At 30.8% G+C, this 17825-nt stretch overlaps 1 protein-coding gene across 1 annotated transcript; it reads right to left on the bottom strand.

The window, feature by feature from the left end:
- Window positions 1-4748: 4748 nt before the first annotated feature.
- Window positions 4749-7341, bottom strand: LOC112522218 (pentatricopeptide repeat-containing protein At4g14850). The gene is made up of 2 exons (XM_025131314.1): window positions 5747-7341; window positions 4749-5284 (listed from the first exon to the last, which is right to left on the bottom strand). Exons 1-2 carry the CDS (start codon window positions 7339-7341, stop codon window positions 4819-4821), a joined length of 2061 nt encoding a protein of 686 aa, XP_024987082.1. The 3' UTR covers window positions 4749-4818.
- Between the last annotated feature and the right edge of the window lie 10484 nt (window positions 7342-17825).

Here is a 17825-nt window from a genome sequence, read left to right as displayed (position 1 = left end):
ATTTCCGGTTTTTTTTCACTATTTTACCACTTTATCGTTCAAAATATGAATGTTCATTGGGTTTTTTCCGGATTTTTTTTCACTATTTTACCACTTTAACTAGTTGTTCAAGTCATAAGAATGTATCCAACATGTTTTATAAAAGTTCAAGAAGTTATTTAACATKTTTTGGAWTGTYCAAGGACTTAWTTGTTCCAAAAATTRTCCAAGRACTTATTTAACATATTTTGGAATGTCCAAGGACTTAATCAATCCAAACAAGAAAGTCCATTGGTTTTTATTATACTTTTCCCATATATATATATATATATATATATATTTATGTACATACGTAAAAAAATATGGACCATTTTAAATTCCAGATCCACCGGCGAACTCCTACCAGATCGTCGTCCCCTTGCGATAACCATCGGCAAAGAAACCACCCTATCATCTGGAGAAACCACCATCTTAACCTCCTTGGCTTTCAAAAAAAATTCTCCGTATCCTCCCCCTCCCCATCTTCTCCGGTGTACCTCCCCCTCAAATCCACGATCTCGTCAAGATCCAAATCCAGATTCGACCTTCATCCCATTCCTTCAATTAAAAGAAGAAGTAGACCCGCGATCTCCATCCACTCTCAATCTTTGAAGCAAATTCTTGAATGTGTTCATCCACATCGAAACAATAAAACTAATCTAGTTTTCTTCCTCTTGAATCTTATTTTCGGATGGGTAGGGTTTTTTTTTAGTTTAGATTTAAGATTTTTGATTTATAATCTTGCATTACAGTATTTCTAAATAAATTTACAAAAATTTGTTATTCTGTTAATAATGTTTATAATTGATTACTTGATGTTTATTTTTAATTTTATGTACATAAATGTTGTATTTTTAAATTTTAAAAGTTGTTAAAATTTGGATTTCAGATACATAAAAATACAACTCTTCATATTTATTGCTTATAAATGTTGTATTTTTAAAAGTTAAAAGTTTTTGACTTTTTTACATAATTTCCCTGAAAGTATGTAAGTGGTTGGATTTTTAAGAACTTGAATGGTAAATTGGTTGAATTATTAAAAATTGCAAATAAATGATTAAATGGTTGGTACATTTTTATGTCAAATATTCATGTTATGATTTCGTATAATCATTTATCCTTCTCTCGATGATAAGATATAAGAAATAAATATCGGGATATTTCTCACATCATAATTGGTCTGTTGGTTGGTTTATTACTTTTCATATGTGAGGTGTTGTGTTAAAATCTTTTACGTGTAAAAAAATTTCAGAAACATAATAAATTTAGAATTAAAAGTTAAAAATTAGGAAAATGACATTACAAAATCATTCAGAAACCATCAATAAAAAGGTTTTAGAATAATTAAGAAGCATAAGTTTTTTTGCTAAACAAGATTCATCTCTTAACAATTCAGATGATGTCGTTTAATTGAACTATTAAGAGGTAAACAAATAATCCTGGAGTATTCGTATGCAATTTTTAGGGACCGTTTATCAACACAAATTAACTAACCATTATTCCGTTAAACGTATAAAAGTATAAAATGGGTAACTGTTGATCGAGCCAGAGAGTTTTTCCTTTTTTACCGGGTCAATGTCTCATTCAGTATCATTTATCAATCGAAGTGTATGGAAACAACTTTACCTCTTACCAAAGAAATATCTTTTACTCGTAAAAGACGATGAGCAATTAGTAAACAAACCCTTAAATAGTATCTGGATGTATGCTATAATAATAATTGTTATAATCGACCCTTATCAAGTGATTAATTTTACATACACTTGTCAAACCATCTCTCCATTTTCACATTTTTTTAAAAGTGATTCAACGATGCAAGGGTATAATCAGGGACGACCCACTATGGCTTATATGGTGATACGGGTCATCGGCCCACTGCTTCACTCTTCTGTCGTATTGTAAAATAGAATAGGTCATAAAACATGTTATCGTATTATTTTGTTGGGTTTAACTATATATCTTAAAACTACAACAATATTACAAGCTTTTTTTGGTAGTCGTTTTACACGGTTATCTCTCCATTTCTAGATGTGGGTTCGAGTTCTATGTGTATTATTTTCTTAAATTTTAAATTCTAATTTCAGGTTTATTATGTTTCTATAAAAATCTAGGATAAAAAAACCCGAACGTAAAACCACTCATTCGAAAAGCAAGAAAATAACCAATAGACCAATAATGATTTTTGTAAACAATATCCATAGTTTCTAGTTAAATTGTGTCGTCACTTAAAAAAATCTATCGAGTTTAAATATAATTTAAAAAATGATTTTTGAAACAAATTAATCGAAATTTATGAATTTCGATTTGGATCAAGGTATTGATAGGATTGGTGTGTTGTGTTTCTATCCCTTGCATTGTCCACATGGCATGAAAAAGGGACTACTCGACACCATGGAACCCCAAAGTTTTTGGAGCTCACACTTGTTATCCTATATTAACCTATAACCATCAACTTACCCTACATCTAATCATACTTTTTATATGTAGAAACCGTCATATTTAAATCATCCAATTTATACAAACCATTTTTATTCGTCGATTTCATTGTTTAATCTTATGAAATTTTTTCATGAAATTGTTTAATGTTGTGAAATTGTTTCATATAATGTTTTTTTTGATAAAGTTGTTTCATATATGGTTATGAAATTTTAATGAAACTGTTTCATATATTTCTCTAAAATTAAAATAATGAAGATGATAATATCCATGATTAACACCTTGCACAATAAAAATAATTAATCAACCTCTCATAATTACAAAAAATGAACAAAATGAAAAATTATGATTGGTTGAATGAGGTTTGAACCGTTTGTATAAATAACGTGGTTTGTAAAGTAAACTTGTTAAGACATCAAAAAACGTTTTATAAACCCACTACACCACTTTTAAATATTACTCTTTTATAAAACGTTTTTTGATGTCTTAACAAGTTTTTAAGATATTTTTTATTTCCTTTAATTGTGTTATTCATTTTAATTTATTTATGGTCAAAATAATACAAGTTGTGAAAGCAAGTTATTTAAATATGATGTTACTTGATTCGGTGAATGTAAAGGGATAAGTAAGTGTAATTCATTTTTAGGGAGTAGTGGTCAAGCAAATTATCTGTGTTAACTGAATGCACGTGTGCCACTACTTAATTTATCGATTAAGCTGAAAAAACAGCTAATTAAAAACCGAAATCCAATTATTACAAATAACACTACTTTAGAATATTGAACCTTGGAGTTAATTAAACTACTAAACTAATAAAAATATAAACTTTATGGCTAGGTATCAACTAAATAAATAATATGAATACGAAATCAATATTCAGAGCTAACGATATTTGTTACATATCGTTCTTAATGAAATGCTTATACTTTGCCCGAGAAATCTAAAATGTAACTCAATTCCCAAATAATAAAACGGAACACTTATAATATATCAACATTCAAATAAGTCTGATTCTAAATCTTATACAAATTAAAACCAAACTTCATTACTAGTCCAAGAGTTTAAGAACAATACCATCTAATAGTTGTTTACGATCCAATGAGAGAAACAGAGAACAATGGCTAAACTTAAACACCTACGAATCTGTTGCTTTGTATGGTTTTAACACCAAAAACAAACGAAAAAGAAAGTCAACAAACAATGCTCGAAATACCACAGTCTCGTAATTCTATCAACATCCTTATTTTGTTTCTTTTTCGTTCTGTCCCTTGATCATTGATGTTCACCTAAATAGTTGCAAATTTTTTTTGTTACATTATTTTCACAAATGTAATGAGGATGTGAGTTTATTTATTTTATTTGCCGTGTATAAATATTATATACTTAAAAAAAGGTTTATTAATTAAAAAACTCTTAATTTATATTGGGTTTTTGTTAGAAAATAGATTTGTTTATCATTAATTAAGATTTTTTTAAGTTAGGACTTGTCGAAAATGGTTTTCTTACCATTAATTATTAATCGTTTGGGTTTGTCACTAAATATTAGTTATTAATTCGTTAGTTAATTATTTAATTTATTTAATGAGTTGATTGATTTGATGCCAGGTTTGCCATTTATATAGGGGAGTGCTAATGGCACTCATTTCATATCAGAATCAGGTCATTCAAGCATTGGGAATGTAAAAAGCATGTATTGATATTGATGTGTGTGAGAAAAAAATTCATGGATAGGGGTGCATTAAGCAATGCATAGGGGTGCATTTAGCCCACCCCTTTATATATTGGTAATTGTTATTTGTTGATTGTTTGATTTTAGTTTTTTTATATGCTAAAGAGCATGACATTTAGTAGTCGTGAATAATACAAGTATTGAATAAAGAGAAAAATAACCGGTGGTTCGTCATCTATAACAGATAAGAAAAAAAAAACAGTCAATATTTTTATTGAGGTAAATAATGAAGACATCATATAAATAAGTTTTATAAAATGAAAACTCATCAAGTTTACCGTTGAAACTGTATAGGTTGATGTTTCAAGGATATAATATAATTGTTTTTGTTATTTTCAAAAAAATAATATTAGTTTTTTAATTTATTTTATTTATAATCGATGCTCCTCCTCAACTCTCATCCGGGTTTCGTCACTGCACCTACCAGATAAGCGATTGGGTAAATATCCCCTTAATTCTCCTAATATAAACAATTTATATTATAAAAATAAAGAATAAATATATAAACCAAACAACTACAAAAACATTAAAGGAGGTAGAGATACAATAAATAACATAACATCTATGCATCAAATGTACTATACCCTTGGTCATTATGCAAAGCCTTCAATTTTCTACTATCAGCAACAGTTCGATCACCAATAATCTCTACAGGAGCATTCATAATCTTTAAACCGATGAAATCGATTATTATCTCTTACGATTATTTCTCTACCTGTAATTCCCGAAACGAACTTAATGGCGCTATGGCAATCTAAACAGATCCTCAAATTCTTGGTTATCCTAATAGGAACTCCTGTCGGGATTACACATAGGCCGAATGCAAGCGCTATCTTCTCGCTGTGGTGCCAAACTTCTGATTCTCTCTCTTCTTCTTCTAAATCGAAGAGAGCCAATTTGGTGTCGGCTATATAGCCCGCCGCCTTCATTTCTCTTTTCAACTTAGCTAGCATTGCTTGGATGTCCGAGTTTCTTTCGTGAGATGTATCCTTTGCTTGAAATGCGTGAACTGAATTCTTTACAGATATCCAACTGCAGCCTGCACCCTTCTTGATACCCACATCCTTCATCTCCATCCTCACCACATTCGCTTCCTCCCACCTGAATCAAATGCATAATTGGCCAGTTATTTCCTTTGGGATGCGTATGTTAGACTGGGACAATGCTGGAACTGAGAACAAAATAACATTTAAAGGAAGATTGTTGTAGATTATTATGAGTGGTTTTGATAGTTGTGATGACATGTGGAACACTTTTAGATTACTATTTAAAGAAGTCATTCAAAAAGAGAAAGAAGAGGTTTCAACATATATTACGGAGATGGTCCAAATCTAGCTAATGAAGGACTCCAACATGCCTCCTCTCCAAGGCTCCAACGGAGACAGAGGTTGTGCTCCACAATGTTGAAGTCCTTAGAGTGGTAGAAATCGGCTCTGAGACCATGTAGAAATACATAGAGATCTCCAAATGAGCCTTTCAAGAAAGAAGGGAGATTCCAACATATAACCGAAGAGAAATGGTCCACCTCTAGCCAAGGTGGGACTCCAACAAGAAGATTTATACCTGCCAGCAGCAGCAAACATATTTGAAAGGATGACATGGTTTCCGGAGTCTTGAGGATCCAGTTGAAACAAATTATCGGCAGCAATCTTCCCTAGCTCATTGTGTCCATAGACTTTACAAGCACCCAAAAGAGCCCCCCATACAGACACCGTAGGACGGCCCGGCATTGTCTTTATGAACTCATAAGCACGCTCCACCATTCCTGCTCTCCCTAACATATCCACCACACATGCATAATGCTCGACCCCTGGTTCGATTCCATATCTCGATCTCATCGAGTCAAAAACACCCATACCCATCTTCACTGCTCCTGCCCTGCTACATGCTGCTAAAACAGACACAAAAGTAACGTAATTAGGTACCATCTCGAGCTTTTCAGATTTCATTTCCTCAAATAAGGCAAGAGCCATGTCTGCATGGCCCAAATGAGCATAACCACCAAGTAACGCATTCCAAGTGATCAGATTTCTCTCGGGCATTTCATCAAACATTCGTTCACAATCTTCTATGTTTCCACATTTAGCATACATGTCAACAAGTGCACTTCCAACAAAAACATTGAAATCGATACAGGCTTTGACAGCAAGTGCATGAACCAACCTTCCCATTTCCAGACCTGCAATCCCAGCACAAGCGCTAAGGACACTTGAAATGATGAAGTCCTTAGGTTCGATATTGTTTTTCATTGCTTGCAAAAAGAGCATACAAGCCTTTTCTCCTTGATCGTTTTGCTCATAAACAGCCACCATGGAACACCAAGAAACATCATTAGGACTGGAAATGTCGTTAAAGACTAGGCGAGCGGAGCTTATCTCCCTGCACTTTCCATAAAAATCGATCATCCCATTTGCAACAGACACGTGACGTTCATACCCATATCGTATCGCAAACCCATGAACTTGTTTACCGAGTTGTGAATAGAAGGCATCAGAGCAAGCATTTAGAACCACACAGAACGTTATTGAACTGGGCTCTCCGCCTAATCTTCTCGATTTGATGAAAGCATCAATGGCTTTACGAGGATGCCCTTCAAGGACAGCATTGGATATATAAGCATTCCACGTCGCAAGATTCTTCTCAGGCATTTCATCGAACATCTTATTGGCGTCCTCCTTGAGACCAGTTTTAGAGTACATATCAAAAGCACTACATCCAACAAATACATCATGTATCTGACCTGCTTTAATAGCAAGTGCATGGAGCTGTCTACCGGTTCTTGGAGACCTTAACGAGTTGCAAGCTTTGAATACGCAAGGGAAGGTGAAGTCATTGGGTGAGATGGAGTCATGGTGCATATTAGAGAACTGGTGGATGGCAGCGGAGAAGTGCCCGTTTTGGACGGAGCCGGAAATGAGAGCTGTCCAGGTGACGACGGAGCGATTTTGGGCAGGGATGAGGGAGAGCATGAGGTGGGCTGAATCAAGAAGGTCGAGTTTGGAATACATGTTGACGAGGTGGTTGCAGATGAAGGTAGGGAAGGGGAAGTCGACTGATTTGATGATCTTCGCATGGGTTGCCCGACCAACGACGGAGGAACGGGTGGAGACGGCTGATTGAAGCAGCGAGGCAAGCATATTCACGGTGGCAGACGCCATGGTTAGCGAAACTCATGACTGGCTCGCCTGGTGTTTCTGTTGTGACATACTTAAAACATCAAAGTTTCAAATAGCAAAATCATGAAAAATAAGCATCAATCTTCTAATTCCAGATTCATTAATCCTACTTGTTTTGTATCATTGTAACGGCTAAATATGCAAATATAATTTCTTGGGAAAATGGTAGGCCGTTGAATACCCAGACGACATTATTGCTATTCAAATTCCACAACCTTGATGTTTTAGCAGTTGGTTTGAGGCAAATCAGGGGTAAAATTGGTGATTTGTTGGTTCATCGGAGATGCTCTTAGGGTAAACGCTTACATCGAACAACCACTAAGGGATATTCGATTGGTTCATTAAGGGGTCGTTTACAAAACGCTTACCTGGTAAGTACTTACCGGGTAATTTTTCTCACCAGATGAACATGTTTTTGGATGTATAAGTTGTCAATATGCATTTAGTTGTCTGTATAGATTATGTTAAATTGATGTTCATTTGTGGTCCTAATAAATAGTTTGTTGTTGGGTTAAAAAGGAAAAGACAGGTTAAAGTAATATCTTGATACATATGTTGATATTGAATGACAAAAAATGTAGAATGTTAATATATGGCTTACATTTTATTTAAAAGTGAGTAGAAACGAGGATTATAAACATATTCACATGCCAATCTCTTTCAAGACTTGAGATCATGTGAGACAAAGTTGTTTTCGTGAGATACATGAGACAAGTTTTTTACACTTGAAACTTCACAGCAAAATGCTGTGAAGGTAACCTTCACAGTGTTTTTGTTGTGAAAGTAACATTCATAGTGTTTTTGCTGTGAATGTTCGGCTTCTTTTTACCTTCACAACATTTTGTTATAAAGCTTCAAATGTAAAAAAAATGTGTCTTATAAAAACAATCTTGTCTTACGTGAACTCAACCCTTTCCTTCAAATTCAAATTCAAATTCTAAATAAGTGAGTAAAGGTAGAGCAACATTAGGGACCAAATAATTGGTTCCAATTTCATGACAACACTTGGAGAGTGAGAAACCTTAAAAGACATCAATTAGAACTGGATCCTCCATATTTCAAGGATGGTTTATCAGTTTGAGAGGTCTTTTGTTTATCTTCTTGGGTTTTCTTTTCCTTCAACGGAAAATGTTTGGATTAACGGAGAGGGCTTTCCTTCCTAGACTAATTAAACAAGTCAAAACCAAACAATCATATATGGTTTATCGAATAAACCAAACATTCAACTAACCAACAGCTCTTAAGTCAAAAATCTAAACAAGGAGTGTGAGTTGGTCAATCGGATTGGGTTGGGTTTTATTCAGCGTATGACCCAATACATATAGTTTGGTGATTTTTGTACAAGTTAGGTGTCAGTTTAATCAAGTGTTACTCAATGAGTTAAGATTTTACTTGATTAATTTAGGCAAGTGTTTAAAATATAGATGAAAGTTTATAAATATGTATATATCCAATAGGCCATAAATTATTTATAACTGGGATTAAGACGTTAGTATGACATCTGTTACAAATGGTCACAAATGGGATATAATTTAGGCTCGTGAAACCATCTGGTAGGAACATCATACAATTGGTATAGGATATTATTGGATTCACATATGGGGTTTTCGGTCATAACAAGGTCAATTATTTTTTATTTTATTTTTCTAGCATGGTTCAAGGATTTTTGACCTCGTGTGAGTTCCATGTACTATATTTTACATGGATTACATGAAATGTTCTTATTCATGCTTTAATAAATGCTATAGCGATTGATTTTAAGCATGCAAGTATATGTATGTTTTATGTGTGGATAGGGTTAACTTATATTGTATAAGTGGGGTCGTCACGGGACTATAATGGTCCACATGGGAAAGTCACTTGTGCACAAGGATTTTGTTTCTTGTTAGCACAAAGGGTATATATTGTTTGAGCAATAACGAGTGAAGTGTGAGTTTATCACATGCTTGTAATGTTTGCGACAACCGTACGTGGTTATCTGTAAGTTAAAGTGTTTTGACGAGTATGCATACCTATTTGAACACAAATGTTATAAAATGATTTTTTTTTGAATTTTTATTTATTATTTGTTGACATCAATATGCATAAAATAACAAGAAGCTCACTAGGGCTATAGGTCTAACCTTGTTTTGAGAGATAATGCAATTTAAAGCATGTAAAAGCTTTGAGATTTCAAGATTTGTTCGAGGATGAAGTTCATGATCTGAGTGAAATATGCGAGATCATTTTTTATTGTTATGTTGAATTTCAAAGATTTGGCTATCAGATTCCTATATATATCCAATTATTTAAGTTTTAATTTCTATTGCGTTGTATTGGGATGATATTATGTATTCTGAGGTATTTTTGACATCCGGGTTGTTACAAGTTTCAAACAGCAACTAGTAGAGCATGTATTTCAATATGACACTGAAATTGAAGAAAGATTCCACAAATAAGACTGGTTAGAGCTAGATGAGATTTAATGGCAGTTTACCAAATTAAGTTGACGGATTCAAAGCAATACCAATCAACCGGAGGTTTGTACTGATGTTAACTCAGGACCTTGTGAAATTAGTTAAGGTGTACGTAAGTTGACATGAAAACTCAAGATTATGAAATGAAAATGCCTCACTCGGTGTGAGATAAATGGCACAGACTAAGAACCTTGTAGAATTCTACAAGGCTCTTGTGGAATATGATCGACATGTCATTTGATAGAATACTCTAAAAATTCATTGGATTGAACTGGAATATGTTATTAAGGGGTCGTTAGCTAAACTCTTATCTAATAAGCATTTGTCAGGTGTTACTTACCGTACTTAGTGAGCATGACAAGAACTAAGAATTTTACCCGGTAAGAGGCACAATAGGGACCGAGAATCTTACAATTTATTTTGATGACCAAATATATTATTTGATAAAATAAGTAAGAGTATTGACTCTTCTCGATAATCGTTTAGTAAACGACTTCTGAAACTTCTAAAACCATCTTTGTAGACATGCCGGGGACCTTTGCCCTTTGCCACTTGTAACCATCAAACACGAAGCTATAAACAAAGTGTAAATAATCACCTCTTACATATTTTATTTCTCATTTTGAGTCAACTTTATAATAAACAACTGTGACAACTTTGTAAAAATAACAACAATTTATAAATGAAAAACTGTCTAATGACTTATGTTATAAAGGTACATTTTTTGTACTTGTGATAGTTATATAAATAGACAATCCAATTATAAAAAGATAACCAATAACAAGACTGTATTACCTTATTTGTCAGTTCCCAACCTTAACCTTCTCTCAACCTATCCAACTCTATTCTTTCTATCCATACCAGCTATAAGTCCTTGCACCTAAATATAATACCCTAATTTGTGTCTTCAAGTTAACTCTTATCAGATGTCATGTCCTTGAAAATGTCTAAGGCTCTGTACACATCTTTAATTGCTCATCCCACCTCCTCCTCAACTTACTGTTCCTCTCGACGTACCGTTCCTCCTTAACACTCGACCGCCACAGTTTCTACTCTTGTCTCTAGCGCAATATTAAGTCACCCACACTTAAGTTTACAATTGTATTTAAAGTTACAGTTTACAAGATACACTAATTCAAAGTTAAATAGTTCATATGTGTACTAATTATGAACTCAATTGTAAAAAAAAAAAAAATTGTTGCTAAGTTTCAATTATAAAAAAGTTGTCACATGAATCTCACGAAAACAAGTTGGTTTCACGTAATCTCAAGTCTCTCTCTCTCTCACTCTCTCTCTCTCTCTCTATATATATATATATATATATATTTTTTTTTAAAGAATATTTTTTATATTATTATTTTTAATTATGAACCCCCCTCAAATTTGTAATACTCTTTCATTTAAACATTTTAAAATTAAATTTGAACGAAATGATATATTGATTATTTACATCAAAGTTGATATAAAATCATAAATGACCTCGATTAAAAGTTGAGTTGCTTTCTTTTAATGCTTCATAATTGTACGACATTTTAAAAATCATTTTGATTAATTTTATTAGCTTTTTTACTCTAAAATATCATATTTCTTTCTTTTCAAGATAAATGTATACAATAAAAAAGATGTATAGTTATACAAATATATAATTACTACATTTTTATTTAACTAAAAAATAATTTTTTAATAATATTGACGGGATGGGGAGAATGTCTGGTGCTAGCTAGCGTCGGCCCCCTCATGGGTGTTTGCTTGGGGATCTTGATTTTCTTAACGATTTGTTGTCTTCTTATTCTTTTAGCAGGTCGGACCGTGATAAATAAGTATGACAGTTACACGTTTAGGGGAAGTTTTATGACAAAGGACTTAAAGAAGTGACTCAAAACTACTTTCATCATCCTTTTGTAGAGATTCAACCAACTATCCCTTGCACACTTCTCCCAAGCAAAGTTGGTATCTTCCTTCGGAGATTAGGATTAGGGAAGCTTCCGGTGCGATCTCTTTGGTTTATCGAGGAATGGATCTAAGTTCGTCTTATGTCCTCGATGCGGCGAGACGTTGAAGTCATCGATCATTGTCTTGTCAGTTGTAGTAAGGTTCAACATGTCTGTGAAAAGTTGTTAAAATGATGGGGTCTTCACAATAGTTCTTTAAACCCAACCTCAAATCTTCTTGACTTGATATCACACCCTTCAGTTATAGGCTCGTGTTGATCTATGGATGGCGGTTTTTTGGTGTGGGCTTTACATCATTTGGAATTTTCGAAACCAGACGGTGTTTTCAAAGAATCCTCCTCCTCTAGACCGGGATTTATTTTTCGACATTCAATTGATTTCTTTTTGCTAGCTTCTTGCTCGTGCTAAAGGCTTCAATTATTCTTGGATGGGTTGGTGTCGCAATTTGGGTGGTTAGTGGGTTATTGTGTCTTCTTACTGGTTTGTGTTCTATTGCTTGAATTTTGTTTAGTCTTTTGTTAGTCGTCGTGTTCCGTTTATTTGTTTGACTTTTATTTGTTTGTACTTCTGCTTTTTGCAATAACAATCAGTGTTTTTAATAAATTTGTTGCCTTTTAAAAAAATAAATACAATTTTGATTTAAATGTAAAAGTAAAAAATAAATAACAGACACTTATTTTGAAATTAAAAACTAATTATGGTACAAATTATAATAAAAATAAAAAAAAAGTAATAAAACATGGTTAAATTTGAAATTAAGCAAATGTAAGTGTTACGTTTCAGTTTCAAACATTCCTAAGATGACTTGGGAATAGAAAAGGTAATAAGTGCATAAATGTAAATAATAGGAAAGAGAAGGGGTAAAGCTGAAAATGCGCCGAAATTTCAGTCTTCACATAGAGACAAACATCTGACCCAAAACTTTCCTTTGCTCACAACCCAAGACCCTTCCCATCAAAATTTTAAATCTTTTAATTATAATTAATTTAAAACCACATAATCATAATTAATTACTTCTAGAAAATTAAATTCCAAAATCTTAGTATTTTCGAAAAAAAAAATGGAACAACACGTTTTAGAGGTTGTTTGTTTACCTCTTAATAGTTTCATTAAGAGTCAACATCTGAATCATTAAGATGTGAATCTTGTTTGGCCCAAAAATGTATGTTTCTTAATGCTTCTAAAATCTTCTGAATGATTTTTTATTTTCGGCATCTCTTAACCATTAAGCGTCCTAATTTCATTGTAAACAATTATCAAACAATTATATATCATTTTACACTATATAATGATAGTCTCTTAATCATTCTGATCACTTAATCATTATGGATCAAATCATTCAGCAACTGCCGAACAGTCTCTTAAATTGTAACCCAAACCTGCAAATGAAGAAAAAACCAAATTTTTAATAGAAGTCCTAATAAAGTTGTCCGTTAAAAAATTTGAAATTATTTTAAGATGCCGATTTTATAATTAATTATTGACGTTACAAAATCGTAAATATTATAAAATAAAGAAAAAAAATCGAAAAAAATTACATCCTGCTTTTTCAAATTTATTTTGTAGATCTTAAATCGAAGGAAATCCGCCATATTTAAGAATACTTTTAATAGATTATTTAAAATCAAAATAATAATATTTTTTTTCCTATTTTAGGAGAGATAAATCAATATTTTTTCATATAATAAAATTATTGATCTGTTAAAATCAAATATAATTAATTTTATAGATTTTGGTTTTTGATTTTCTAAAAGAAAATATGTTTGAAATAATCTTAATCTCTGAATACACTTTAAAATAAATTTATTAAAAACTATTATTATCTCAAATGTATAAAATAAATTTTAGTGTTGATTAGTAGACAAAATATATTTAACAGTATTTTAGAATGCATTTAGCTTATCAAATTAAAAATTGTTGTGGGCCATATATTTGAGACGAAAACAATACATTTGTTGGATGGGTCCCGTAGGAAGGGGACATTTTACATAGATTTTGTAAGTTGGTTGGATTAATCTGTTTTATAATAATTAAAATCATCTTCATAAGACTCCTTAAATGAAGAATTATAAGTTAATTTAAATTATATTTATCTTCAAAAAATATATTTTAAAGGTTACAATATATTTATTAATGCTTTTTATATACATTTAATGTTAATATTTTTATTAATATGAAAAATAAATAACATGGAATCAGGGGTAAGGGTGTTATTTTTATGTCTGAATGGGGACATCATACCATTTTTATCTGTATGATTAAGCCATATTTTGTACGAATAAGCCGTAAATAAACAACTCAAATGAGATGTGCAAATAAACTAGATAGATCAATAAACTTAATCAAATCACAAGTAAACGGCCCCTTATGTTGCATAATCAGTAATTTATCAACTAAAACTCTTCAAAGTAAAAGGCAAAATGCTACTGAGGGATGAGACATCCACAGCAGTGATACAGTGTTTGTTTTCAAAATGATGGTCCCCTATTACAAATGAATATTACATTTTTTTAATCATCCATATTCATTATTTAATAGTTTTTTAATATTCTATTTTAAATACAATTATTTAGTTTCCAATATTCACCATTTCATTTATTAAATGCTAAAAGGGTACTTGCACAACCCAGTAAGATACATCTCAATTTTAATGTTTCATTTTTTACTCTGTCGATGTTATAATACGGTTTTATGTGATTTTGAAAAAACAATATTGTTTTTATTTTTGAATAAAATATAAATATAATTATATATTATAAAAAAAAATTTGATATCGTTACCAAACTAACTATTTAAAATTTCTCGTTTTTTTGGTATATTTTTTTAATTTATTTTTTAAGTTTTTTTTATAAAGATAATAATAAATATTTTGTTAGAACTAAATGATTATCCTAATAATATTTTTTTGATCTTTTATATTTAAAATGAAATGTTTATTATCTATTTGATTATGTTTATCTGCAGTTAGTTACACAAATTCAAACATGAGTCTTTAATAAATTATATTTACACACAATTTACTTATTATCTTCAATTTTAAGTAATATGCATCAATAAACAGTACTTCATGTATACAAAATGATTTTTAAAAGTTTTTATCAAATGTTTTATAATATAGTATAGATGTGTATATTTAAAAACTAAATTGTAAGTAATAAAATTAAAGAACAAATTATAATCATTTTATTTAAATTTTTTGTTAAATAATAGATAAATATGTCATTTTAATATGGATCAATCGATTTGTTGTTTCTTTAGAGTGGTTGTTTGAGTTGATTTTTTTTCTTTTGTGTTAATCAACCCATCAATTTGTTGTTACAGTTAGATAAACTTATAGTTTTACTATTGATTTGTCTCCACCGTTAATAAACTTGTCGTCATTTTAGTGATATGTTATAGGAGCACATTATGTAAGATAGATCATTGTTCCTCCGCTAAACATCCATCTAACATTTAGTTAGGGAACGTTTACCTAAATGATTATCAGGTAAGTGCTTAACGTTAGGAGTCAACACTATAATTTTATTTTATTGTTTAAGATTATAGTACATCAAAACATATCATATACAACAATTTACCTGATAAGCGTTTACCCGGGTAAGAATCGTCACTCTCACTTACCGGGTAAGACTCTACATCCTTATCATTGCTCTTACCAGGTAAGATTCTTGGTCCTTCCCATGTTCATCCGGTGAGAAAAAATACCCGATAAGTACTTACCGGGTAAGCATTTAGTAAACGGCCCCTTAATCTATAAATTTATTCATACTTCATATATTAATAAAGTGTAGTAATTGGTTTCATTTTGCATTTTTAAATTCCAAGTCAAGTACAGAGTGCGTAAGAGTATCTCCAACAAATTTTCTAATTTTTTTCAAAATACTGAATAGAACTTCAAAATCTCTAAAACAAAAATGCATTCAACTCCAGATTACAACCTTGATTATATTATTAAAATATTTATTTATCTAATAAATATTATTTATTTATTTAAATATCTATTTTCATAATTCTCTATTTGTGGAATATATTATATAAAATTCCCTTTCATTGTAATATTTTTGCGGTGGTCTCCAAATTAAAGAATTTTACACGCTTTCTCTTTTATTTTTATATTTTAAAAAATTTGTTGGAGATATTCTAATAAAATATCATAATTAACTATTTGTTTTAATATATTATTGTGTTTAAATAAATTGGCTAAAGTAAACACAATATTTTTTTTTAAATAAAAATGGTATTTTTTTTATTATAATATAAAATGTGCACATTATTATCCATATTTTTAGGTAATTAATATACTAAGCAATTAAATTTAATTAAATATTTTTTTCTAAAAAATTTAATTAAATATTTTGATTAGTTGCTAAAAATAAAATTATTATATTACCTTTCTATTTTATTTAAGAAATATCCTTAAATATATCAAACAAGTTGTTCACATTGGATTTCACGGTTAACACAAACTAATCGGTTCTCCTTTGAATGAGTATGTATGTATATATATATATATATAGAGAGAGAGAGAGAGAGAGAGAGAGAGAGCGAGAGAGAGAGAGAGAGAGAGTTTAAATACAAACCACCTCAATTTATAAAACTAATAACAACCGATCACATAAATCCATTTGTTTTTATTTTTAATTTATAAGGGCATCATGGTATTTTGAGATTACAATAACTATGTTTGGTAAGTATTCAATACTAACAGATAAATTTGGTAATTTTTTAATTTTATATAAATATGGATTATATTTTGATTAGCTAGCACATTTTTAGTATATATTTAATTGATTTATCCATTAAATATGTTGATACAAATTACCATCTTTGAAAATATACAATAACTGTTGATTAAATAATATCTATGTTTCATCATTTATTAAAATATCCCACTATTATAGTTTATAGGTAACTCTATTTCATCAGTTTCATTATTAACATATTCATCATTAACAATTTTATTTTGTTTCATAATTAACAGTTCATTATGTTTCATCGTTAACATATTCATCATTAGCAGTTTCATTAACAGATTCACCATTAACAGTTTCATTTTGTTTCACTATGTCTAATGCAACAGTTTTATTATATTTCATCATTAACACTTTTAAATAGCCTATTGCCCCAACATTAACAGTTTCATAGTGTCCAATGGAACATGTTTACGGGCTTGAATGCGGGAAAGAGGATTTCAATGATTGCAACAATTTAAATTTTGTTCTCGTTTTGCCATTTCTTGTTGAAAATGATATTTTTTTTTCTTTTATTTTTCTACTTTACTAAAATAACTTGTTTTAATCGTAACTTTTGATCATGAAAATGGATGAATCAATTTGTATAAAAAAACATGGTTTGTAAAGTAACCCCCCCCCCTTCTCTCTCTCTATATATATATATAGAGAGAGAGAAAGAGAGGGGTCTTCTTTTGAACTTATATATTGTTTTTTAACAATATTATTGTAGTTCAAAATATTTTTTTTACCATTTATCTATTACCCGCTATCTTAGTGGGTAATATATGAATATGAATAAGAGTTTTATAACATGGATAATTACCCGTTATTTTACATGAATTAGATAACGAATTAACCCTTACCCTACCCATTACGAGCCCTATTTTATGGTTATAGAGGTTTTACTATAACTTCACGATCGTCTTAAGAATTATTCAATTGATACAAAAATTTATAGTGAACAAAAAAACGTAAATTAAACCACAAGGGTGGTGTCTGATTGATTTGAGTTTGCTTCCAAAGGTCAAAAGTGTCCGGAGGTCTCAGGTTCAAATCCAAGAAGGAACAAAAATTATCTTGTGGTCACGGAGGTTCAAATACGGTAACTTCGGGTTACATACAAAACATGTGATTGTCCTGAGATTAATCGGCTCGTATAATAGGTTGGATATCCATGTTAATAAAAAAAAACAAATTAAATATAAAGATAACGTTTTATATTATGATTGTTGAAAAATACATGTTAAATGGGTTTTTATATTCATTTACTTCACAAATTTTAAAAATTCTCATCCCTCACATTGCACGAAGACACGTTTCTCAAA

The sequence above is a fragment of the Cynara cardunculus genome, assembly GCF_001531365.2.
Source record: "Cynara cardunculus var. scolymus isolate 2C chromosome LG 11, CcrdV1, whole genome shotgun sequence".
Lineage (NCBI taxonomy): Eukaryota > Viridiplantae > Streptophyta > Magnoliopsida > Asterales > Asteraceae > Cynara > Cynara cardunculus.
Note: the sequence above shows the minus strand (reverse complement) of the source record. Positions and strands in the feature narration are given on the sequence as shown.